Source organism: Entelurus aequoreus, linkage group LG03 (genome assembly GCF_033978785.1).
Source record: "Entelurus aequoreus isolate RoL-2023_Sb linkage group LG03, RoL_Eaeq_v1.1, whole genome shotgun sequence".
Lineage (NCBI taxonomy): Eukaryota > Metazoa > Chordata > Actinopteri > Syngnathiformes > Syngnathidae > Entelurus > Entelurus aequoreus.
The window spans coordinates 14,141,740-14,167,613 of record NC_084733.1 but is presented as its reverse complement, the minus strand read 5'-3'; the positions used below and the strand labels follow the sequence as shown (position 1 = coordinate 14,167,613).

General features: G+C 38.9%; 1 protein-coding gene and 4 gene segments (V, D, J or C); 2 read left to right on the top strand and 3 right to left on the bottom strand.

The window, feature by feature from the left end:
• The window catches only part of LOC133646197 (receptor expression-enhancing protein 6-like), a 31,538-nt gene extending 25,677 nt beyond the window's left edge, over nucleotides 1-5,861 (bottom strand). For all 3 annotated transcript variants that reach the window (XM_062041331.1, XM_062041328.1, XM_062041329.1), the window contains exons 1-2: nucleotides 5,762-5,861; nucleotides 5,536-5,669 (exon numbers count right to left, since the gene is read on the bottom strand). In XM_062041331.1, coding sequence (XP_061897315.1) covers nucleotides 5,536-5,650 — 115 coding nt within the window. In that variant the 5' untranslated portion in view covers nucleotides 5,651-5,669; nucleotides 5,762-5,861. The remainder of the gene's footprint in view (nucleotides 1-5,535; nucleotides 5,670-5,761) is intronic.
• A 1,968-nt stretch (nucleotides 5,862-7,829) lies between these two features.
• LOC133645082 (Ig kappa chain V region 3547-like) lies at nucleotides 7,830-8,502 on the top strand. The segment is given in 3 exon segments: nucleotides 7,830-7,881; nucleotides 7,953-8,250; nucleotides 8,298-8,502. Coding segments are annotated over 3 exon segments (555 nt in total).
• A 3,649-nt stretch (nucleotides 8,503-12,151) lies between these two features.
• On the bottom strand, nucleotides 12,152-15,797 carry LOC133645075 (Ig kappa-b4 chain C region-like). The segment is given in 3 exon segments: nucleotides 12,152-12,480; nucleotides 13,908-14,033; nucleotides 15,761-15,797. Coding segments are annotated over 3 exon segments (492 nt in total).
• An 80-nt stretch (nucleotides 15,798-15,877) lies between these two features.
• LOC133645066 (Ig kappa chain V region 120-like) lies at nucleotides 15,878-16,487 on the top strand. The segment is given in 2 exon segments: nucleotides 15,878-15,929; nucleotides 16,001-16,487. Coding segments are annotated over 2 exon segments (363 nt in total).
• Nucleotides 16,488-18,826: 2,339 nt separating this feature from the next.
• LOC133645059 (Ig kappa-b4 chain C region-like) lies at nucleotides 18,827-25,871 on the bottom strand. The segment is given in 3 exon segments: nucleotides 18,827-19,155; nucleotides 20,319-20,444; nucleotides 25,835-25,871. Coding segments are annotated over 3 exon segments (492 nt in total).
• Nucleotides 25,872-25,874: the final 3 nt, after the last annotated feature.

Sequence of the window (25,874 nt, the reverse complement as noted above, 5' to 3'; positions counted from 1 at the left end):
CCTGCGGTTCCCACACAAGGTTGCAACATTGTTTGTCAACACTGTCTGCTCTCATTTTCTCGCACATTTGACCCTCTGATGTTCTGTGTACCTACACTCTGTCCTCCTCCTGTCTGCTGTGTGTGTGTGTGTGGTACACAGAACATAAATTTCCACACTTCTATTAGCCCCGGGTTCAGTGGACCCGGACATCTTATATCAGGGGTGTCCAAACTTTTTCCACTGAGGGCCGCACACGGAAAAATTAAAGCCCGCGGGGGCCACTTTGATAGTTTTCATTTTCAAATCATAACAAAATATATGGATTTTGGTTTTTTTTCCCTTTAGGGCTCCCGGGGACCATAAAGGGTCTAAGTCATTAAAATGCTTTAAAAAAGTCAATTTTTTTATTTTATTTAACGCTTACAGTAAATCTCTACAGTATATCTACTTCAGGTTGATATAAAATTTAAAAAGCCAAAAAGGTTTTATGCCTTTTCTGTCAAGACAACTTTGATTTTTATAATAAAACTGAAATATGCAGTATTTCCCCCACTGCCCAAAACATTCAGAAAGCAATGTTTGATGCGAAGTAATTAGAGCCTTAAAAACATCAATAATGCAAGACACCATTGATATTAATTCATTGTTATTTTTGAGTAATCACAGTGAAAAGATAAATAAAATCCCATTAAATATATTTAGGATACAAAAGGTGCCCCACTCATAAAGTGATACATTTGTATTAGTTTTTTTTTTACTTTCAACACTTAAGTTACGAGATCAACTGCAGATATATCTGTCGATTTTACGTTTAAACTATTATTTTGTTTGTTTTATGCTCTTTTGTCAAAGAAAACGATGTTTTTGTATGGCAACCACACAATATATGCAATATTTTCCACATAAAACATTTTAAAGTGAAATATTTTAAATAGGCCATTATAACATAGATTTTTTTTTTTTTTAAGCAATGGCAAAAAAAGAAAAATAAAGATAGACAAAAGAAAAAAAGCAGCCTTCATGGCAGCTTTGTGTCAACATTGCAACTTTTTCTAGTTAGATTTCACCTCATTCCACTTTTTGTAATGTTTATTTTTGCAATAGCATTTCCAGAATGTGTGGCGGGCCGGTAAAGAATTAGCTGGGGGCCGCAAATGGCCCCCGGGCCGCACTTTGGACACCCCTGTCTTATATGTAATATAAATGTGTAGGGGGGGTGTATGGTGTGTGGTCATTAAATATGTATTCTGATATATGTTCTTCACAGAACATGAGCCAAAGTCAGTGAGTCTCAGTTTGAAAAATTAATTGTATAATTTTTCTTTTAATAAAAAATGAAAACGGGTCCCACAGACCCGAACATCACAAGGTTGTAGGAGGGTTATCCTTCCTACAGCCCACGGAAACACCTTAATCTGTGTTCGGTTTTTGAAAAGTCGGGACGAACACACCTTATGCGATTGGTAAACCAGATCTCTCGAGGGGGTGTGTGCGGCCGGAGAGGACCTTTTGTATGGGGCATGCGCCAGTCTGGAATCAACATATGGAATCCTCAAGTTGCTGATATGGCCACACCGCCCCATCACTCATGTGATTAATCACAAAAAAACATTGCATAAATCATGAACACACTTAGACTAATCATGCAATTAATTTTGACCGTACAAGGTCTTTTACATTAACCACTATACGATCAGTGATCGGATCAATGCATACGTCAGTACAAAAGTGAGTAAGGGGCATCCGACTGGTGTGCTCGCTGGCAAATTTCACTCCAAAGTACAGCCTGAAAGAACTTTAGATAAATCTGTTCCCAAGTTTTGTGAAGATAAATGACATGCATCCAAGTAAAACGTTCCTGAATGACATTCTGACATTAAAATTGCAGTGGCGTAAGAAATATTTGGGTATTTTCTTAAGCAAATTTTAATTATGCAAGCGAGTAATCGCCTGGGATTAATCATTATTAATCCAAATTCTAAAATGTGAATAATCGGATCTAAAAAAAAAATAATAATTTGACAGCCCTAATCAAAACACAAACCATAAGCGCCTGCCGGTGGAATCCGGTTCAAGCAGTCTATCTGCATGCTGTGAGGGTTAATATTTTGCGGTGCGTGTAAAAATACCCCCGGGAGCAGCTGGCAGTGGCCTGGGTTATTAATGGCAGTTCAATACGCACAAATAAGTAGAGTATGTGCTTAGATCCAAGTACCACCGCTTGCAAAGTGCGTCTTCGGTTTGGAATGCGCGTCTTGTACTTGTAGGTGTACTTGTGAGGGTTCCTGGTTCGAGTCAAGCTTCTGCTATCCCAGTCACTGCTGTTGTGTCCTTGGGCAAGACACTTCACCCACACCTTGCTCCCAGTGCCCCCCACACTCAATGTAAATGTAGCATATGTTTAGATAGCGGGTTCCTCAATGTAAAAGCACTTTGAGTCAATAGAGAAAAGCGCTACATTTATATAGTTCACTTCATTAAATATTAGCAAAATAACATTGATTGAATTTTCATCATGTATTCGAATTTTAAAAAACTAATCTTTGGTGTTTGTGCATGCCACCTGTCCACTTACTACAGTTTAAGAATGTTAACTTTGTCAAAAATAATTATGTAATGTAGTGTATTACCGCCGCCAATATTTTGGTACAAAAATGTATTTTGATACTTTTCGGTAATTTTTCATAAATAAAAAGGGACCAAAAAATTGCATTATTGGCTGTATTTTAACAAAAAATCTTACGGTACATTAAATATATGTTTATTATTGCAAGTTTGTCCTTAAATAAAATAGTGAACATACAAAACAACTTGTCTTTTAGTAGTAAGTAAGCAAACAAAGACTCCTAATTTAGCTGCTGACGTATGCAGTAACATATTGTGTCATTTTCCATTCTATTATTTTGTCAACATCATTAAGGACAAGTGGTAGAAAATTAATTATTAATCCACTTGTTTATTTACTGTTAATATATGCTTACTTTCTCTTTTAACATGTTCTATCTACACTTCTGTTAAAATGTAATAATCACTTAGTCTTCTCTTGTTTGATACTTTACATTAGTTTTGGCTGATACCACAAATTTGTGTCTCAATCCGATACCAAGTCGTTATAGGATCATACATTGGTCATATTCAAAGTCCTCATGTGTCCAGGGACATATTTCCTGAGTTTATAAACATAATATCCATTTTTCAAAAACGACAGAAGATTTTGTGATGCAAAAAAACATCGATGTAATCATAGCAGTATCGACTAGATACGCTCTTGTACTTGGTATCATTACAGTGGATGTTAGGTGTAGATCCATCAATTGCATTTGTTTACATTTAGGAACGACATTAGCGGTGATGCCGGTGAGCTACGGTGTGTAGTGAGGCATGTTTAGCTATTCCTCGTCCTGCAGGGATGATACTTGTAAGAAACGTACTTTATTTGTCGCCATGGAGGCGAGGATTAGTGATTTAGAAGTAGCTACAACACTGCAGACTCCGGATGGACGCTAGCTAGCTAACCATGTCTTAAAACACCTCCTCCTGAGGGCGTTTCAGAGTTATAGCTTCACCTTTGTTAGTTTTTAAGCCAAAATGTGTCCGTTCTCCCTTTTCTGTCCACACCCAGTGTCTGCTTGCAAGTACTCCGTGATTGTGCGCTGCCGAACATGTTCCTCTGCTCGTAAAACCAGCAGGGTGGGGGTGGTGGTACTACACACGTACTTTATCACTATATCGATGATTAAAAGCTTTATTTAGGCACTTAAACATGCAAAATGGTTTCCTTAGCTCGTTAGTTGTGCTGATTTTAGAAATAATGTACACCTTACTGCACATGTAATACCTCACAGTGTTGCTGAACACGTTAAAATTATATGAGTGTTGGGTTTCAGTAGCACAGGCGTGCATTGGCTCTTTAATAATGTTCCCAGGGCTCTGTGTACGTGCAGGCTGGTTTTAAAGATGATATACATCTAAAGTCGATCAAAATAAACAAAATAATAATGCCACCAAGTCAGCTATTTCTGCTTTTTTCAAGCTTCTGATTGGACAAAATGTGCATGACAGTGTGTAGACAGACAGTTTTGAAACCACACTTGTGTGGATGGACCCCGACTTAAACAAGTTGAAAAACTTATTGGGGTGTTTCCATTTAGTGGTCAATTGTACGGAATATGTACTGTACTGTGCAATCTACTAATAAAAGTTTCAATCAATCAATCAATGGAGATTGTTTTAACCCCAAATATGTGTTATTGAAACTCTCCGTGTTCGTGTGGACATGGCCTAAAAATAGGAATGTCCGATAATATCGGACATTCCGATATCGGAATGTCCCTAACCCTAACTCTGTCACTAAGCACCAATAAATGCTTTAAAATTTAATATCGGAAATTATTGGTGTCGGTTTAAAAATTATTGGTATCGGTTTCAAAAAGTAACATTTATGACTTTTTAAAACACCGCTGTGTACACGGACATAGAGAGAAGTACAGAGCCCCAAAAAACCTTAAAGGCACTTCCATCACATGATATCTACGGCTTTTCACACACACACACAAGTGTATGCAAGGCCTACTTGGTCAACAGCCATACAGGTCACACTGAGGGTGAAGGTATAAACAACTTTAACACTGTTACAAATATGCGCCACACTGTGAACCCACACCAAACAAGAATGACAAACCCACTTCGGTAGAACATCCGCACCGTAACACAACATAAACACAACAGAACAAATACCCAGAACCCCTTGCAGCATTAACTCTTCCGGGACGCTACAATATAGACCCCCACCAAACCCCGCCCACCGCTGTTATCAACCAAACCCTCCTCATCCCACCCCCCGGATTGTAAATATTGTAAATAATTCAATGTATATACTCTGATGATTAACTTGTGTGATGACTGTATTATGCTGATAGTATATATTTGTACCATGAATTGATTGACGTGGACCCCGACTTAAACAAGTTTGAAAACGTATTCGGGTGTTACCATTTAGTGGTCAATTGTACAGAATATGTACTGAACTGTTCAATCTACTAATAAAAGTTTCAATCAATCAAAACCCCATTACCTTCCTGCTTGGCACTCAGCATCAAGGGTTGGAATTGGGGGTTAAATCACCAAAAATGATTGCCGGGCGCGGCCACCGCTGCCGCTCACTGCTCCCCTCACCTCCCAGGGGGTGATCAAGGGTGATGGGTCAAATGCAGAGAGTCATTTCGCCACACCTAGTGTGTGTGTGTGACAATCATTGGTACTTTAACGAATGAGGGCAAAATAACAGTTTTGAGTCAGCCATGCGTGTCTACGAAACCGGAAGTGGGGACGCTTAACGCAACAAATTGGACAAACCGGACGTGAAAGCGAGCAAAACTTTTGCAGAACTCTCCACAACAGTGACGTCATCACAGACAGCTATATAACCTCGAGGCACACATTTTGCTAGCTAACGTTCGACAAAACCACCGACCGCCGGTCGCCTAATATAAATATGTACGTACATTTAAACGCTAACACCAAAAAGTTAGGCACGGCGTCATAGTAACGTACCCAAAGTGATATATTCTCTCTTCAGTCCCGTTTTTTGTTCAAGCGTCGCCAGCTGGTCGGTGACAAAGTTCTTCTCATGGAGCAGAGTCACAAAACGCTCCTTGAACTGACTCATTCTCGGGCTCTTCTTCAGCCTAAAAGCGACAAAAACAACCGGAAAGGCCTCAAATAACACAAATAATGTGTACAATACAGTATAAGTACGTGGAAATTATTGTTTCCTGACCTTTAATACCTAATTACCCCAAAAACGTAGAGTCCTTGAAGGAAGGCTTTGTGGTTGTGTCACTGCCGGGGGGAGGAGCTAGCTTGACGGCGGATGGCCAATCCAGGCACGGTAACGGAGGAGGAGGAGCTTATATGACGCCTGCTGGCCAATGGGAGAAGGGAGTAACGTTCACGGCGGCAGGTAAAAAAAAAAACGGTCCATGGACGGCTCTTGTGTCAAAAGTGCAGCTCTTTTTACCTGTTCACTAAAAAGTCATGAAATGTATGTATTTCCAAGGTTAAAAATAATATAAAATATGCAAAACCTATGACCCATGGATTGATTGATTGATCGAAGCTTTTATTAGTAGATTGCACAGTACAGTACATATTTCGTACAATTGACCACTAAATGGTAACACCCGAATACGTTTTTCAACTTGTTTAAGTCGGGGTCCACTTAAATTGATTCATGATACAAATATATACTATATATATATATATACTATCATCACAATACAGTCATCACACAAGATAATCATCAGAGTACAAACCCTGTTTCCATACGAGTTGGGAAATTGTGTTAGATGTAAATATAAACGGAATACAATGATTTGCAAATCATTTTCAACCCATATTCAGTTGAATATGCTACAAAGACAACATATATTTGATGTTCAAACTGATAAACTTTTTTTTTTGTGCAAATAATCAATAACTTTAGAATTTAATGCCAGCAACACGTGACAAAGAAGTTGGGAAAGGTGGCAATAAATACTGATAAAGTTGAGGAATGCTCATCAAACACTTATTTGGAACATCCCACAGGTGAACAGGCAAATTGGGAACAGGTGGCTGCCATGATTGGGTATAAAAGTAGATTCCATGAAATGCTCAGTCATTCACAAACAAGGATGGGGCGAGGGTCACCTCTTTGTCAACAAATGCGTGAGCAAATTGTTGAACAGTTTAAGAAAAACCTTTCTCAACCAGCTATTGCAAGGAATTTAGGGATTTCACCATCTACGGTCCGTAATATCATCAAAGGGTTCAGAGAATCTGGAGAAATCACTGCACGTAAGCAGCTAAGCCCGTGACCTTCGATCCCTCAGGCTGTACTGAATCAACAAGCGACATCAGTGTGTAAAGGATATCACCACATGGGCTCAGGAACACTTCAGAAACCCACTGTCAGTAACTACAGTTGGTCGCTACATCTGTAAGTGCAAGTTAAAACTCTCCTATACAAGGCGAAAACCGTTGATCAACAACACCCAGAAACGCCGTCGACTTCGCTGGGCCTGAGCTCATCTAAGATGGACTGATACAAAGTCGAAAAGTGTTCTGTGGTCTGACGAGTCCACATTTCAAATTGTTTTTGGAAACTGTGGACGTCGTGTCCTCCGGACCAAAGAGGAAAAGAACCATCCGGATTGTTATAGGCACAAAGTTGAAAAGCCAGCATCTGTGATGGTATGGGGGTGTATTAGTGCCCAAGACATGGGTAACTTACACATCTGTGAAGGTGCCATTAATGCTGAACGGTACATACAGGTTTTGGAGCAACATATGTTGCCATCCAAGCAACGTTACCATGGACGCCCCTGCTTATTTCAGCAAGACAATTCCAAGCCACGTGTTACATCAACGTGGCTTCATAGTAAAAGAGTGCGGGTACTAGACTGGCCTGCCTGTAGTCCAGACCTGTCTTCCATTGAAAATGTGTGGCGCATTATGAATACGACTCCTTTGTATTGAGGCCAAATCATGGACATTAAACAAAATAGTTAGAAAACAATATGAAGGTGAAGTTTAGCCCTCATAGGTAAAAAGACCAAGAATCATAGAACACTTTCCATAAAGCAAGTTGGAGGAGTTGTGGTGAAAGTGGAGCGTCAGTGAAGGGGTCTGAGGCAGATGTGCAACACAAACATGGACAGGAAGTGGTCCTGCCCACGCCTCCCTCTCACTTTCACAAAGACAGGTGCGCTCGGAGCTCATTTGCATGAGCGCTCCGCTTGGCCGCACCGCCACGTCTTGATAAATCTGGACTCTTTCCACGCACTGGGCTGGAAAAGTGCATCAAGATGTGGCCTGCACCAGTGCTTCTGCTCGTCCAGTCGGCTCTGCTGATTCAAGGTGAGACAAAGACTCTTTTGAGTCGTCCCTAAAGGGAAAGTGTTGATGTAATCATCGCCGTCTCCTTTCAGGATCTTCCGCCCAGGATTTGTTGACCCAGACGGACAAAATCAAGTATGTCAGTCTTGGTGGGACGGTGACCATCAGCGCCAAAGGGAGTTCAAATATTGATGATGATCTCAGTTGGTACCAAGTGAAACCTGGACAGGTTCCTAAACTTCTGATCTATAAGGCATCCGAACTTTCTTCTGGAACACCATCTCGATTCAGTGGCACACAATCTGGCTCTGACTACACTCTGACTATCAGTGGTGTTCAGGCAGAAGATGTCGCTGATTACTACTGTTTTGCCGCTTTTGGAGGTGGAAGGTATACACGGTGATTGAGAGCTGTACAAAAACCTCCTTTGGTTTGAGGGAAGTGAAAGTGGAAGATGATGATGACTGGTCCACTGAACAAAGATCACCAAGCAGAACCAGCGTCAATCTGAACAAGTTGATTGGCTTGCAAGAAAAAGTTGAAATGAGGGAAGAAGAAGTCACACTAACACTCAGGGCCGGCCCGTCCCGTAAACACTTTATGCCAAAGTTTTCCAAGCCAAGGACCCCCAAACTGAAATAAAGATGGAGTGAGGACACCCAACTAACACATCTTGTAAACAATTGGGTTTTATATTAAATTGGTCATTAATGTAGCTGTAGCTCTTACTCCTAAACTTTACATAAATTAACTCCAGAACACAGAACACATGGATTAATTAATACATGAAACTGATTATTGGCTAGGATAGGCTCCAGCCCCCTGCGACCCCCAGAGGGACAAGGGGTAGAAAATGGATTTGTGGATTATTATTGCTAATATGTATTTAAATACATTCACATTTGTGTAAATTATAAATATATACAAATATTTATGAAAAGTATATACCTAAAAAATAGTCTATTTTGCCAAAAGATTTTACGACCCTCCCAGCCTCCGCGAACCCCTTGGTGAAGACCAATGCTCTTTGTGGTTGTTTAGGGCCACACATGATTGATAAAAAGGAATTATTAACTATAATTTAAACTATAGTTTGAAGTCCCAATCCAGAAATATGAATGTGCTTCAGCATTTGTCCTGTTTTGTTGTGATACAGTACATTTGAAAATGCATGGATAACAATAATATTCTATTTGAATTGAGCACAGTGTGTTCAAAGTCTGACACAGATATGATAGGAAAAGTGAAAAACTGGAGCACATTTTGGGGATTTTCCTGCTCCCCCAAAAAAACTATTTACTTTAATTACTTTCAGGCAATAAAGATCAATTAAAGACTTAAATTAAGTTTTTTGCACTTGATTTGTTGATTAGAGCATGAACTAAGGAGGTTTGTTTGTCTTTATTATGAAACCTTCTTTTTGACACTAAATTTATGTAACTGAATTTATTTGCTTGAATTTTGTGAACTTTTTTTTTTTTTACCTGACAATTCAATTAAACTTTCATTTCATTTAATTTCATTATTTATTTTCAATCAACCAATCAACCAATCAATCAATCAATCAATCTATCTATGTTTATTTGTATAACACATTACAACAAGCAAGCGTCTTTTCGTGTCATCCTCGCCACTTTTGGGTCCTAAATGGCTGTCAGAGTGTACCAACTTGTCGGAATACCTTCTCAGACTTCTTCTGTCCAGGTGAGATGCATGATTTATGATCTACAATAAACTTCCAGGGAGCAGGAAGAGTTTTTAAACACTGAATTTTAACAAATTAAATTTTTAAACACACAGATTTGCTCACACGTTTTTAAAATAAAATTCACATCATAATTTTATGGGAAAAAAATCAGTCCACACTTGGTAATAAAGACACAAATGAACCTCCATAGTTAACCAGTCATTGAAATATTTAACCATGTTTCACATTTTGTCAAGGACTGAATTTGTTTGTATGATCTTCAAAATGATGAATAAATGTCACTCTATGTGAAGTGAATCTATGGAATATTCTATTGGGAGCCAGCGTCCTCTGCAGTGGACATTTGCTTGCACTCTATTTCTTTTGTCACAGTTACACATTTTGGGGAAAAACAAATGTCCACTGCAGAGGACACTGGCTCTCATGAGGATATGAGTTTCACTTTAGGAATTGAATTAGTGACATAAATGACATTTGTCAAAGAAATGACAGTAGATTTATTTTGTCTTTTAAACATTATGCATTTTTCTTTCATGTTTAGCATTCAGTTGAAATAACTTTAACCCCCTTTTGGCTTCATTGACTTTTAATTTGATGTTTTAAACATTTTCATAATTTTTTAAACATTTTTATCACCATTTTATTTCATTCATTGTTTTTTTTTTCTTCTAAATTTAATTTTCATGAGCATTTGTTAATACAATTCTAAAAAAAAAAGACTTTATCGTTCATTAAAATTGTTGTTAATTTGTTTTTGCAATTCAAAACTATTCCTTTACAATTATCATTTTTTATTTACTCATTTATTTATTTAAATGGACCAATGGAGAGGAAAAAGAGATCTGGGGTGATGCGAGCACGTTTTGGAGCGTTGGGGAGGAGGTGAGCAGCTGCATTTTGTACCAACTGGAACTTGTGGAGTGACTGAGTTAGTCCAGTCTTGAGCTGAGGAAAGCATGAATGGCTTTTTCAAGGTCCGCCCTCTGCAGAAATGGCTTCACCTTTGTCGGGGTAAAAACAATGTACTCTGTTTTGCTCCCATTTAAATGCAGAAAGTTCTGCGACGGCCATTGTTTAAAGTCATCAAGACGGCTGTGGAGGGAATCTGGTGCATTTCTGTCACTTAGCAAGTAGAGCTGCACATCATCAGCATGAAAGTGGAAGTGAACTTTGTGTTTGGAGATGATAAAACCTAACGAGAGCATGTAAAGTGAAAATAGAATAGGCCCAAGGTTCTTTTGTCACAGTTACACATTTTGGGGGGGAAACAAACGTCCACTGCAGAGGACGCTGGCTCTCATGAGGATATGAGTTTCACTTTAGGAATTGAATTACTGACATGATATTTGTCAAAGAAATTATAGATTTATTTAGTCTTTTAAAAAGAAAAACCCCTTTTGGCTTCTATGTGTTTTAATTTGATATTTTAAACATTTTCAGAATTTTTGATTACATTTTTTTGACCATTATATTTAATTAATTGTTAAATTTTTTTTCTCCGTTTAATTTTTATGACCATTTGTTAATCCAATTCTAAAAAAATAATAACTTATTGTTAATTAAAATTGCTTTTAATTTGTTTTTGCAATTCAAAACTTTTTGTGAAGTGAAATTATGGAATATTCTATTGTGAGCCAGCGTCCTCTGCAGTGGACATTTGCTTCCGCTCTATTTCTTTTGTCACAGTTACACATTTTGGGGGGGAAACAAACGTCCACTGCAGAGGACGCTGGCTCTCATGAGGATATGAGTTTCACTTTAGGAAATGAATTACTGACATAAATGACATTTGTCAAATAAATGGTAGTAGATTTATTTTGTCTTTTAAACATTATGCATTTTATTATTTATTTTTTCATTTTTAGCATTAAGTTGAAATTACCGGTACCTTAACCCCCTTTTGGCTTCTCTGACTTTTAATTTGATATTTTAAACATTTTCATAATTTTTTATACTTTTTTTTTTTGGATAATTTGTTAATACAATTCTAAAAAAATATCATTCATTAAAATAGTTGTTAGTTTGTTTTTGCAAATCTAAAGTTTTTCTTTACATTTATTATTTTTAATTTACTCATTTATTATTTTTTTAATACATTTTTATGACCATTTTATTTCATTAATATTTTTTTTTCTCTATTTAATTGTCATGACCATTTGTTAATACAATTCTAAAAAAAATAGCTTATCGTTCATTAAAATTGTTGTCAATTTGTTTTTGCAAATCTAAAGTTGTTCTTTAAATGTATTATTTTTAATTTACACATTTATTTATTTTTTATACATTTTTATGAGCATTGTCACAGCACTTTGAGATGTGCTTCACAGGTCAAGTCAGTTCCAAATAAAAGCTAAGATGAAATATTGTGAATGTAAAAACAAAGTGTAGTTGAATGTGCTTCTAATGGTCATAGTGAGGTGTGAGTGGGTCCATTTGAGGTCCTGAGAGAAAAAGGCGCTGACTCATCATGACCGTGGACATTTTATTGAACAATGCTTAAATGTTGAGGTTCTGCGCCAAGTTCTCCGGCATCAAGCAGTAAGAAACAGGAAGCAATAAAAAGAAGAATGGGCGTCTCAGCTTCTACTCTGAGCAGCGGCCCGGGTCCATCAGGGTTTGGGTCACGGGGTTCTGACCCTGCATGGTGGCCTCGCAGCTCACCGAGCCGGCCGTGCTCCAGCGGTCGGCGGGGAGGCTCAGGGTGCTGGTCCAGCTGTAGCGGCCGTCGCCGGTGGCCTCGTCCGAGCTGTGTGACACCCCCGAGGTGCTGCTGCTGCCCCCCACCTTCCAGCCCAGGGTCCAGGCCTGAGGCGAGCCTCCGCTGGCCACGCACACCGCCGTGGCACTGCCAGTCTGCAGCTGCTCTTTGGAGGGGGGGAAGATGGTCAGCGTGGGGGGCCGCACCTCACCCGCTAGGAGGGGGGAGGGGGAGGAGAGAGAGAATATGTCACACTTTAAAGCTGTCAATCAACATGACAACACCTCCTGCTAGTGCAAAGATGAGTGAGGAGACTCCGACTGCCACATTTATCTTCCAAATAAACTTCAAATAAAACTGTCAGAAAGTTTTGTGTAAATAAATGAGGTGCGTTTAAGTCAAAAATGTCAAATTTTTTTCGTGTTTGACATTCTGACATTAAAACTGCATTTGTGTTGAAATTTTGGACTCTTTTTTTATAGTTTATTTTAATTACGCAAGCGAGTATTTTACTGTGATTAATCACGAATAATCCAACTATAAAAGTGAGAATAATCTTATTTCAATAATAATCATTTTGACAGCACTAATAAAAATATAATTTATTAGCATATTGGATAAGAGCAGCGGTGTCAAACTCATGTTAGATCGGGGGCCACATGGAGAAAAATCTACTCCCAAAAGACAACTTCAGATTATTTTCTTTGTTTAAAAATAGAACAAGCACATTCTGGAAATGTACCAATCTTAATGTTGTTGGGGGTTTTTTTACACTTACATGTTGCGGTTAATAGTATTCTATCTTTATTTGTTGTTATTTATACTTTCTGAATAAATTATGTGATAATGTTCATCAGTCAACTCATTGGTGTTAATTTTCAATCTATCAAGATGAAAAAATAATATCAAAATTAAAATTACAAGATTTTATTTATGTAGTTTGATCATTTTCCTCAACTGGTGCACTAACATCTTGTAGTTAATTTTTTTTTTTTTTTTTTTTACATATGTGGCATCATCTACAAATCTTGCTCTTGCGACATCTAGTGGACACATTTAGAACAGCAGTTTCTTTCATTCAAAAATTTCAGCTCATTTTTATACTTAGCAAACTCATCCCGCGGCCTGGATAAAACCTTACATTTGACACCCCTGCATTAGATTAATCTTTTTTTTTGGATTAAAAAGTATTTAAAAAAGTACTCGCTGACTTGCAAATACAAATATTCATAAATCATTAAAAAAACAAACTTTTTATTTAAGTTATTTTATCCTAATTTTAAGATTTATTTGAATATTTTTACACTTTTTTCCTCCTTCCTTTATCTCCCTTCTTTACATAATCCATATTTCTATTGTTACAAAAGCTATTAGTAGCACACAGAAGGAGAAGGATGAAATAAGCTGGGCTTCTTCCTACTTCTTTTCGCCTGACGTGTTGAAATGTTTGATAATTATGTCGGAAAGAAATCACATGGTGACATGAAATAGACAACAATCACATGATAGTCACCATGACAACCAGACTCTCATATTGTTAGCTGCTCCTAGATTGACATCACATTCTAATTCCAAATTCCACACAATAAAATCCTGCTTTTGTCACACAGAGTGAAAAACAAGGACACATCTGGTACTCACAGCCGATGACCAGTTTGGTCCCTTCGCCGAAACTCCACCACAGTGATGCAAGGTTGTGAGGCGCTCGTACAAAAACCTCCTTTGGTTTGAGGGAAGTGAAAGTGGAAGATGATGATGACTGGTCCACTGAACAAAGATCACCAAGCAGAACCAGCGTTTTGTTGTGATACAGTACATTTGAAAATGCATGGATAACAATAATATTCTATTTGAATTGAGCACAGTGTGTTCAAAGTCTGACACAGATATGATAGGAAAAGTGAAAAACTGGAGCACATTTTGGGGATTTTCCTGCTCCCCCCAAATCTCTTCATTTTCTTTACTTTCAGGCAACAAAGCTGTCAGAATAATTGTATCTAAGTTATCACAAAACTTTGTGTTGCCGTGAGTTCCCGGCCAGAAGACAAAAGCTGTCTTTGATCTTACCAAGCAAAAGGCTTGTAAAACTCCACTGTGTAGGATGGGAAGCCACATGAAGGTGTCGGTTTCTTTGATCTATTGTAATCACACAGGAAGATCTTGTCTTGATCCGATATCTACAAAGCCGAGAGGAAGCAGGACCTGACGCAAGCTCCAGGCATCTTTTCTTTGAACTGTTTTGTGACCAAGGGCGACGGCTGTTTACGACCCCCTCCCCTTAGAAACAGCTGTTGCCATGTAATCAGGGAAAGTCCAAATAAAAGAGGAGGCGTGCAACCTTTCGTCAGAGCGTGGGAGGACACTGTGCAAGGGTACAGGTCTACACGTTTCTCCTCATTGAGCTGAATTGAATCCTGTCTCTGTTTAATTCCTTGCTTCTTTGTCTGTTTAATAGATGTCATCAGTGTTTGAACCTGACAAAAGCTATTGACAGTAAATGTCCATAAATGACAATTTTGTGTAATTTCACTGATTTAAAGAGTTCAATTCAAACTAAAAAAATCAATTATAGGCTTAAATTAAGTTTTTGCACTTAATTTGTTGAATAGAGCATGAACTAAGGAGGTTAATTTGTGTGTTTATTACAAAAGCATTTATTTGACACTGAATTTATGTAACTGAATTTTTTTGAAACGTTAACATGCTAACGTTTTGCTCATTTTGCAACCGTTTACCCCAGTGTCATATAACTTGGTATGTGACACATGCTAAGTGTTAACATGCTAACGTTAGCATTATTGGCACCATCTTGAAAGTTAGCATAGCATGCTAATGTTTTAGGGTAGCTTTTTAGCTAATTTTATATGTTTTTACCTAAATATCATGATTTTTGATAGCTGGAGCCATTTTGGAAGTATGCTAACCTATTTAATATTAGAATGAAAGTGTTAGCATGCTAACGTTTTTGACTAGCCTCCTTCGTTAATTTTGAGTGTTTGAACCTACAAATCAATATATTTGATACTCGGTGCCATCTTGGAGGTATGCTAACATCTCTTATATTAGCATGCTAACGTTAGTCTGAAGTCCAGACACAGTCTTGGTGCAATGCTATCGGAGGCCCGATATCAATGCATCACTTCTGTATCAGCATTTTTATTTTGGCTGGCAGGCGCTCTCTGGTGGGTAGATGTCACAGTTGCAGCCGGATCACTTTTAGGACAACAAATACACACTCAGTATGTTAACATGCACTAAAAAGCTCATTCTTGTCTTCATTTGGATGAAAATAGTTTGTTTTAAAAAAACATATGTAAGGTGATATGAAGGTGAAGTTTAGCCCTCATAGGTAAAAAGACCAAGAATCATAGAACACTTTCCATAGAGCAAGTTGGAGGAGTTGTGGTGAAAGTGGAGCGTCAGTGAAGGGGTCTGAGGCAGATGTGCAACACAAACATGGACAGGAAGTGGTCCTGCCCACGCCTCCCTCTCACTTTCACAAAGACAGGTGCGCTCGGAGCTCATTTGCATGAGCGCTCCGCTTGGCCGCACCGCCACGTCTTGATAAATCTGGACTCTTTCCACGCACTGGGCTGGAAAAGTGCATCAAGATGTGGCCTGCACCAGTGCTTCTGCTCGTCCAGTCGGCTCTGCTGATTCAAGGTGAGACAAAGACTCTTTTGAGTCGTCCCTAAAGGGAAAGTGTTGATGTAATCATCGCCGTCTCCTTTCAGGATCTTCCGCCCAGGATTTGTTGATCCAGACGGACAAAATCAAGTATGTCGGTCTTGGTGGGACGGTGACCATCAGCGCCAAAGGGAACTCACACACTGGTGCTTATCTCAGTTGGTACCAAGTGAAACCTGGACAGGTTCCTAAACCTCTGATCTACGGTGCATCATATCTTTCTTCTGGAACACCATCTCGATTCAGTGGCACACAATCTGGCTCTGACTACACTCTGACTATCAGTGGTGTTCAGGCAGAAGATGTCGCTGATTACTACTTTTTTGCCCATTTTGGAGGTGGAAGGTATACACGGTGATTGAGAGCTGTACAAAAACCTCCTTTGGTTTGAGGGAAGTGAAAGTGGAAGATGATGATGACTGGTCCACTGAACAAAGATCACCAAGCAGAACCAGCGTCAATCTGAACAAGTTGATTGGCTTGTAAGAAAAAGTTGAAATGAGGGAAGAAGAAGTCACACTAACACTCAGGGCCGGCCCGTCCCGTAAACACTTTATGCCAAAGTTTTCCAAGCCAAGGACCCCCAAACTGAAATAAAGATGGAGTGAGGACCCCCAACTAACACATCTTGTATAAAATTGGGTTTTATATTAATTTGGTCATTAATGTACCTGTAGCTCTTACTCCTAAACTTTACATAAATTAACTCCAGAACACAGAACACATGGATTAATTAATACATGAAACTGATTATTGGCTAGGATAGGCTCCAGCCCCCTGCGACCCCTAGAGGGACAAGGGGTAGAAAATGGATATATGGATGATTATTGCTAATATGTATTTAAATACATTCACATTTGTGAAAAACACAAATATATACAATTATTTATGAAAAGTATATATCTAAAAAATAGTTTATTTAGTGAAAAACTTTACGAGCATCTCGGCCTCCGCGAGCCTCATCATCCTCACTTGTCGGAATACCTCCTCAGACTTCTTCTGTCCAGGTGAGATGCATGATTTATGATCTACAATAAACTTCCAGGGAGCAGGGAAGCGAGGAAGCAGCAGACCACTCCATGATGTAAACATAGTCACACACGGTAGTGATCACGGCGCCGCTATGAATGGTTCGTCTCCGTTAGCACTTATAATAACAATATCAGTGGGACAATACCTAACCTGAAGCAGCTGTTTATAGGAGAACAAGGCTGGCATAAATGGTGTCCATGACCTCCTTCCTTGTTCTGGCAGGTATAATGTCTAGAGGACAGCTAGTGGGGTTTAATTGATTTCTGAAAAGGAGAAATAAAAATTAATTCCAAGTTTAATAATATGTTGTAGGGGGGCCAAGAAGGGCAGTAGTTGGAACCTTTGGGATGCATGCCTGACAGACTGGACCTTATTAATGAAGAACTGTTGAAATGCATCACATGTGTGCTCAGATACGTCATTAAAACAGCAGTTATAGGGTTAATACCACAATTGTTATGCTAAATAAAACTCTGGGGTGATGGCTATTGCTGGTGATGATGTTAGATTTAGTTCTTTTACTTCATTTGCTGGAAGTGGTCTTGAGTCTCTAAGCAATGCATATTTCTCCATTGAGTTTTTAAACACTGAATTTTAACAAATGGAATTTTTAAACACACAGATTCGTTCACATATGTTTGTTTAATGAAATTCTCATAATGTTGTGGGGAAAAAATCAGTCCACACTTGGTAATAAAGACACAAATGAACCTCCATAGTCAACCAGTCATTGAAATATTTAACCATGTTTCACATTTTGTCAAGGACTGAATTTGTTTGTATGATCTTCAAAATGATGAATAAATGTCACTCTATGTGAAGTGAATCTATGGAATATTATATTGGGAGCCAGCGTCCTCTGCAGTGGACATTTGCTTGCGCTCTATTGCTTTTGTCCCAGTTACACATTTTTGGGGGGGAAACAAACGTCCACTGCAGAGGACGCTGGCTCTCATGAGGATATGAGTTTCACTTTAGGAATTGAATTACTGACATAAATGACATTTGTCAAAGAAATGATAGTAGATTTATTTTATCTTTTAAACATTATGCATTTTTTATTTTTTATTTAGCATTAAGTTGAAATTACCTTAACCCCCTTTTGGCTTCTATGACTTTTAATTTGATATTTTAAACATTTTCATAATTTTTAATACATTTTTATCACCATTCTATTTAATTAATTACTTTATTTTTTTTCCCTCAATTTAATTTTCATGACCATTTGTTGATACAATTCTAAAAATAAATATAATTCATTAAAATAGTTGTTAAAATTTTTTTGCAAATCTAAAGTTTTTCTTTACATTTATTATTTTTTATTTACTCATTTATTAATTTTTTTATAAATTTTTATGACCATTTTATTTCATTAATAGTTTTTTTCTCTCTATTTAATCTTCATGACCATTTGTTAATACAATTCTAAAAAAAAAATAGGTTATCGTTCATTAAAATTGTGGTTCATTTGTTTTTGCAAATCGAAAGTTGTTCTTTGAATGTATTATTTTTAATTTACTAATTTATTTATTTTTTTATACATTTTTATGAGCATTGTCACAGCACTTTGAGATGTGCTTCACAGGTCAAGTCAGTTCCAAATAAAAGCTAAGATGAAATATTGTGAATGTAAAAACAAAGTGTAGTTGAATGTGCTTCTAATGGTCATAGTGAGGTGTGAGTGGGTCCATTTGAGGTCCTGAGAGAAAAAGGCGCTGACTCATCATGACCGTGGACATTTTATTGAACAATGCTTAAATGTTGAGGTTCTGCGCCAAGTTCTCCGGCATCAAGCAGTAAGAAACAGGAAGCAATAAAAAGAAGAATGGGCGTCTCAGCTTCTACTCTGAGCAGCGGCCCGGGTCCATCAGGGTTTGGGTCACGGGGTTCTGACCCTGCATGGTGGCCTCGCAGCTCACCGAGCCGGCCGTGCTCCAGCGGTCGGCGGGGAGGCTCAGGGTGCTGGTCCAGCTGTAGCGGCCGTCGCCGGTGGCCTCGTCCGAGCTGTGTGACACCCCCGAGGTGCTGCTGCTGCCCCCCACCTTCCAGCCCAGGGTCCAGGCCTGAGGCGAGCCTCCGCTGGCCACGCACACCGCCGTGGCACTGCCAGTCTGCAGCTGCTCTTTGGAGGGGGGGAAGATGGTCAGCGTGGGGGGCCGCACCTCACCCGCTAGGAGGGGGGAGGGGGAGGAGAGATTTAATATGTCACACTTTAAAGCTGTCAATCAACATGACAACACCTCCTGCTAGTGCAAAGATGAGTGAGGAGACTCCGACTGCCACATTTATCTTCCAAATAAACTTCAAATAAAACTCTCAGAAAGTTTGGTGTAAATAAATGAGGTGCGTTTGAGTCAAAAATGTCAAAAAATGTTCCTGTTTGACATTCTGACATTAAAACTGCATTTGTGTTGAAATTTTGGACTCTTTTTTAATAGTTTATTTGAATTACGCAAGCGAGTATTTTACTGTGATTAATCACCAATAATCCAAATTTAAAAGTGAGAATAATCTTATTTTAAATAATAATCATTTTGACAGCACTAATAAAAACATAATTTATTAGCCTATTGGATTAGAGCAGGGGTGCCAAACTCATTTTAGATCGGGGGCCACATGGAGAAAAATCTACTCCCAAGTGGGCCGGACTGGGAAAAAAAAAATGTTTACATATGTAGCATCATCTACAAATCTTGCTATTGTGACATCTAGTGGACACATTTAGAACAGCAGTTTCTTTCATTCAAAATTTTCAGCTCATTTTTATACTTAGCAAACTCATCCCGCGGGCCGGATAAAACCTTACGTTTGACACCCCTGCATTAGATGAATCTATTTTATATTAAAAAGTATTAAAAAAAAGCATCCTTTGATTTTTCAGTATGTGGCACTCGCTGACTTGCAAACACAAATATTTATAAATCATTAGATATTTTATTTTATATTTATTTTATTTATTTTATCTTATTTTTAAGATTTATTTGAATATTTTTACACTTTTTTTCCTCCTTCCTTTATCTCCCTTCTTTACATAATCCATCTTTCTATTGTTACAAAAGCTATTAGTAGCTCACAGAAGGAGAAGGATGAAATAAGCTGGGCTTCTTCCTACTTCTTTTTGCCTGACGTGTTGAAATGTTTGATAATTATGTCAGAAAGAAATCACATGGTGACATGAAATAGACAACAATCACATGATAGTCACCATGACAACCAGACTCTCATATTGTTAGCTGCTCCTAGATTGACATCACATTCTAATTCCAAATTCCACACAATAAAATCCTGCTTTTGTCACACAGAGTGAAAAACAAGGACACATCTGGTACTCACAGCCGATGACCAGTTTGGTCCCTTCGCCGAAACTCCACCACAGTGATGCAAGGTTGTGAGGCGCTCGTACAAAAACCTCCTTTGGTTTGAGGGAAGTGAAAGTGGAAGATGATGATGACTGGTCCACTGAACAAAGATCACCAAGCAGAACCAGCGTTTTGTTGTGATACAGTACATTTGAAAATGCATGGATAACAATAATATTCTATTGGAATTGAGCACAGTGTGTTCAAAGTCTGACACAGATATGATAGGAAAAGGGAAAAACTGGAGCACATTTTGGGGATTTTCCTGCTCCCCCCAAAATCTCTTCATTTTCTTTACTTTCAGGCAACAAAGCTTATTGACAGTAAATGTCCATAAATGACAATATTGTGTAAGTTAGGATAGGATAGGACTTTATTGTCATTGCACAAATACAACGAAACTTTGTTTTCAGCACAAACCCATTCAAGATCAGACAAACAAACAGTGTACAGGGTTACAGAACAGGAACGCTGATGGGTCGCCACAAGGCGCCCCGGTAAAAGGCGGGAAAAGGGTAAAACGCTGGGGAAGAAGATGAATGAAAAAAATACAATCCAGACTGGGCTCCGAAGGGGGCCTAGTCTGGAGTGGGAAAATACCTCCATGCAATGCACACATAAACATGTTACATATAATCACAACTCGCAACAGAGGGCGGGGGAGTTGGGACCCTGGAGGTTGACTGCTGCTATAAAGCGCTGCCAGCCGTCCATTACCCCGAAGGGGAATCAAGCAGTGGTGAAGTCGTGGGGTGGGGTTGGGGGTGTGTGTGTGTATATGCCCATTGTCTTGGGTGTGTTGATGTAGTGTCCATAGGCCTGGGGCAGTTCTGCATGCAAGCAAAAGTTCGACTCCAGGTGTCGTTAAGGAGGGACGGAGGTCAAAAGCGTCCATCATTGAGGAGTCCTCGGGGGGATGTTTTCAGAACAGCCTGCTCCTGTTGTTGCATAAAGGCCATTCGAGGGAGTCAAATCGTAGATTAGGATTTTGTTTTTCCGCGAACAGACATTACAATGGCTTGTCTGTTCTATTCCATGCCGGCCCTCATATCCATGTTTTCCCTTTCAACCAGCTTTTCCATGATGTGATCCATCTTGCGATTCAGTTCAGAAATCGCCCCAGACTGTGATCCCACAGCCCGGCCCAATCCTTCCATTGCGACGAACAGCCTTTGGGCTCCTTGAGTGGCTGCCATCATCTTACGAATTTGACGATACACCAGAGCAATGCCCATCCCAATCTGCAGGTGCCCCGCGATCACGGTTCCAAATAGGTAGATGTCTTCCACGTCCTCGATGGAAAGGACTGAATGGCACATTACTCTCTATTCAACCCAGGAATCTCTCACGTACCCCACAGCCAGGCTCCCCAGAACCTCTTTTCCTAGAAGAAAAGATTTTGTCAATTAAGTCGAGAGTCCAGCTGATCATTTCCATGTCTGATGTTTAGATTTGGAGGACAGCGCAAAGAAAGAGGCTTCAAAAAAGTGTAGACAGGACAAAACAAAGAGAGCAAGCAGGGAAAAGAAGGGAGCGTAAAAAATGTGACCGCCCTCACCAGAGGCAAGACAGAAAAGCAGTTCACTGTTTTAAAGAGTTCAATTCAAACTAAAAGATCAGTTAAAGACATAAATTAAGTTTTTGCACTTCATTTGTTGAATAGAGCATGAACTAAGGAGGTTAATTTGTGTCTTTATCAGGGCCGGCGCGTGGCATAGGCCGTATAGGCAAATGCTAAGGGCGCCGTCCATCAGGGGGCGCCACGCCAGTGCCACAAATGTTGGAGAAAAAAATAAAAATAAAAATAAATAAAAAGTTGGTACTATTATTTCTAAATACAAAAAATAATCCCACGTTAATTAAAATGCAAAGTAAACCCTATTTAATAGAAATATTATTTGTTACAACATTACGCCCCCCCTCCCCCTGCACGGTGCGCCCCCTCCCTTCCCATATCATGACTTTTTTTGTACGTCACCACATCAAAAAATCAACACAAGATGTCAAAATGGCCAAAACTGTCAGGTGCCCAGGGAAGAGAAAAGAAGAGGAGGAGAAACGAGAAAAAGACAGAGGTAGCAGGTAGGTAACGTTAGCCTACATGAAATTATTTGTCTGTTACAGAATGTGATAGTAACCTGGCTTTTTAGCATTAAGCTAATGTTACATGATTCGGCAATTGCTAATCAATAAATAGCTAATTCTGTTTTAACGTCGGGTTAATATTGTGGAGGGGGCTAAATTGTTATGGAAAATAATAATGTAACGTTAGGTAATTACAGTACTCCCACCTTACATTCCTCAGGGACATTTGTATTAGATATTTTAAGCAGGTGTTTTTTGTTTACATTGTTATTGCCTTCTGGTTAGCTAATGTTTGCCCTGCAGGTAATAGTTACTTTTCCACCCCTTTATATATTAGGTATAGTTGTAAGCCTAGTTGTTAAAGTGCACATCATTAATGTTAATAAAGCAATATCACATGAGAGGGAATGCTGTTTTTTAATTTGAGCACTGCTGTGATTCGGTTAAAGATAATCATAACATAACATTCTCATATAGTATGTTAATTTGCTTTCTTTAAGTAAAAAAAAAAGGTCAAAGACAAAGCTATTCGGTTTCTTGTGAGTATATACACTTCACTGCCGATGTGGGGGGGCGCCACCTAAAATCTTGCCTAGGGCGCCAGATTGGTTAGGGCCAGACCTGGTCTTTATTACAATTTTTTTAACAATTAATTTATGTAACTGAATTGTTTTTTAAACGTTAGCTTGCTAACGTTTTGCTCATTTTGCAACCGTTTACCCCTAGGGTGACCAGGTGTCCGGATTTAGGCCGGACAGTCCGGATTTTTAATGCCCTGTCCGGCGTCCAGCGCAGCATCAAGCCGGACACGTATTTGTTCTCCTTTTTGAGGCACTAGGCTTGAAGAGCGGAGTTTTTTCATCTTTGTTGGGCTGCAGCGCAATAGCCATTCATAGACCGTAAAAAAATGCCCCCAACACAGTAACATATCAAATGATTGGCTAAGAGCGGTGTCGGCTACAAATCTGCTTATCATTGGTTAAAAAGGTAAACAAGGGTCCAACGTTCCCTCTAAGGTGCGCGCCTGCGCAATGGCGCACCGCTCACGCGTCATCTGCGCACAGCAAATTAATGCCACGCGGGAAATCAAAAATCCCATCTGAACTTTAAACAAAATAAACACATTACAATGTATTCTGTATGATTTTGAAACGCAACTTTGTGAGTGTCATTTGACAACAAGAGTGGCCCCAATGAATAAAACAATCTTTGTCAACACAGTTCAATTATCGTCTGTCGAGACACTTTATGGACAGGAATTCCATCAATCACTTTATTGAGCAAAACTGTTTGTAACCACACTAAAAACATGAGTAAAAAAAACTTTTATCTATAAAAACTGGTAATTTTCTGCCATACAAACCAGGCTTAAACCAACGTTGTCATCCGTCATATCAACAGAAGCCGCTCGCTCTGTCTCACCTGCACCAACACACGCACTAATGGCACTTAGCTAGTGTTGCGTTTATGGCCACACAAAAAGTCGGACAACCCCAACGCCACACAATGTGTAAATGCCAGGTTGTAACACTGACTCCTCAATCAGATATGTGCTTATTTTACTGCCATTTATTAAGAAATCTAAGGATATTATTCATGAAATATTGTCACTAGATTTCATAAATGCTAATAAAAAGATGTATTTTACAGACAGAAAGTTACAGGAACTAAATGTAATCTCTGAAAGGGGTAACATTTCTTTTAAAGGCAGGACCCGCAGTCAGACATACAATACTAGCACATAGGTCATGAAAAACATGTTTTTTTGTTATTGTCATTGTAAGAGGGCAAAATCACTTATGTCAGAAAATGATTTTAATAAAACATTTCAATTGTTATGATGTCAGGTTTGGGACAGGTGTGACGCTGGTGTGGCCACAGTGTGCACGTCTGATGTCGCTCACATTTTTTTAAAATTATATACGTTACCTGTTAATTGTTGTTTACATTTAAGTCCACGCATGTTATGCTTTGTGGCACTCTGCACTTGAAAAGATTCATCTCAGTGGTCACTTTTTGAACACCACAATGTATTGAATAAATACAAATACTGTTAACAAACACTTGACTTTAATATATTTTTCTATTCAGCCACACAAACATTATCTTTAAACCACTCAAAATTGTACTATAAATAAGAGTATACCAGAGTCCTATGTACACCATAGTAATTTATTGATATGCCGCATAATGTCCTCCTTTTTGGTGTCATATGCCGCAAATTGTCCTCCTTTTTGGTGTAATGGAAATGGTCACCCTATTTACCCCAGTGTCATATAACTGAATTTATGTAACTGAATTTTTTTTAAACATTAGCATGCTAAGTTTTGCAACCGTTTACCCCAGTGTCATATAACTTGGTATTTGACACATGCTAAGTGTTAGCATGCTAACTTTAGCATTCTTGGCACCATTTTGAAAGTTGGCATAGCATGCTAATGATAGCATGTTAACATTTTAGGGTACCTTTTTAGCTAATTTGATATGTTTTAACCTAAATATCATGATTGTTGATACTCTGCGCCATCTTGGAAGTATGCTAACCTATTTTATATTAGCATGCCAGTGTTAGTATGCTACCGATTTTGTACGCTAATTTTGAGTGTTTGAACCTAAAAATCATTATATAAATGATAAATGGGTTATACTTGTATAGCGCTTTTCTACCTTCAAGGTACTCAAAGCGCTTTGACAGTATTTCCACATTTACCCATTCACACACACATTCACACACTAATGGCGGGAGCTGCCATGCAAGGCGCTAACCAGCAGCCATCAGAGGCAAAGGGTGAAGTGTTTTGCCCAAGGACACAACGGACGTGACTAGGAAGGTAGAAGGTGGGAATTGAACCCCAGTAACCAGCAACACTCCGATTGCTGGCACAGCCACTCTACCAACTTCACCACGCCGTCCCTATATATATTATATTTGATTCTCAGTGCCATCTTGGAGGTATGCCAACATCTCTTATATTAGCATGCTAACATTAGTCCAAAGTCCAGACACAGTCTTGGTGCAATGCTATCGAAAGCCCGATATCAATGCATCACTTCTGTATTAGCATTTTTATTTTGGCTGGCAGACGCCCTCTGGTGGGTAGATGTCACAGTTGCAGCCGGATCACTGTTAGGACAACAAATACACACTCAGTATGTTAACATGCACTAAAAAGCTCATTCTTGTCTTCATTGGTTGAAAATAGTTTGTTTAAAAAAAAACATATGTAAGGTGATATGAAGGTGAAGTTTAGCCCTCATAGGTAAAAAGACCAAGAATCATAGAACACTTTCCATAAAGCAAGTTGGAGGAGTTGTGGTGAAAGTGGAGCGTCAGTGAAGGGGTCTGAGGCAGATGTGCAACACAAACATGGACAGGAAGTGGTCCTGCCCACGCCTCCCTCTCACTTTCACAAAGACAGGTGCGCTCGGAGCTCATTTGCATGAG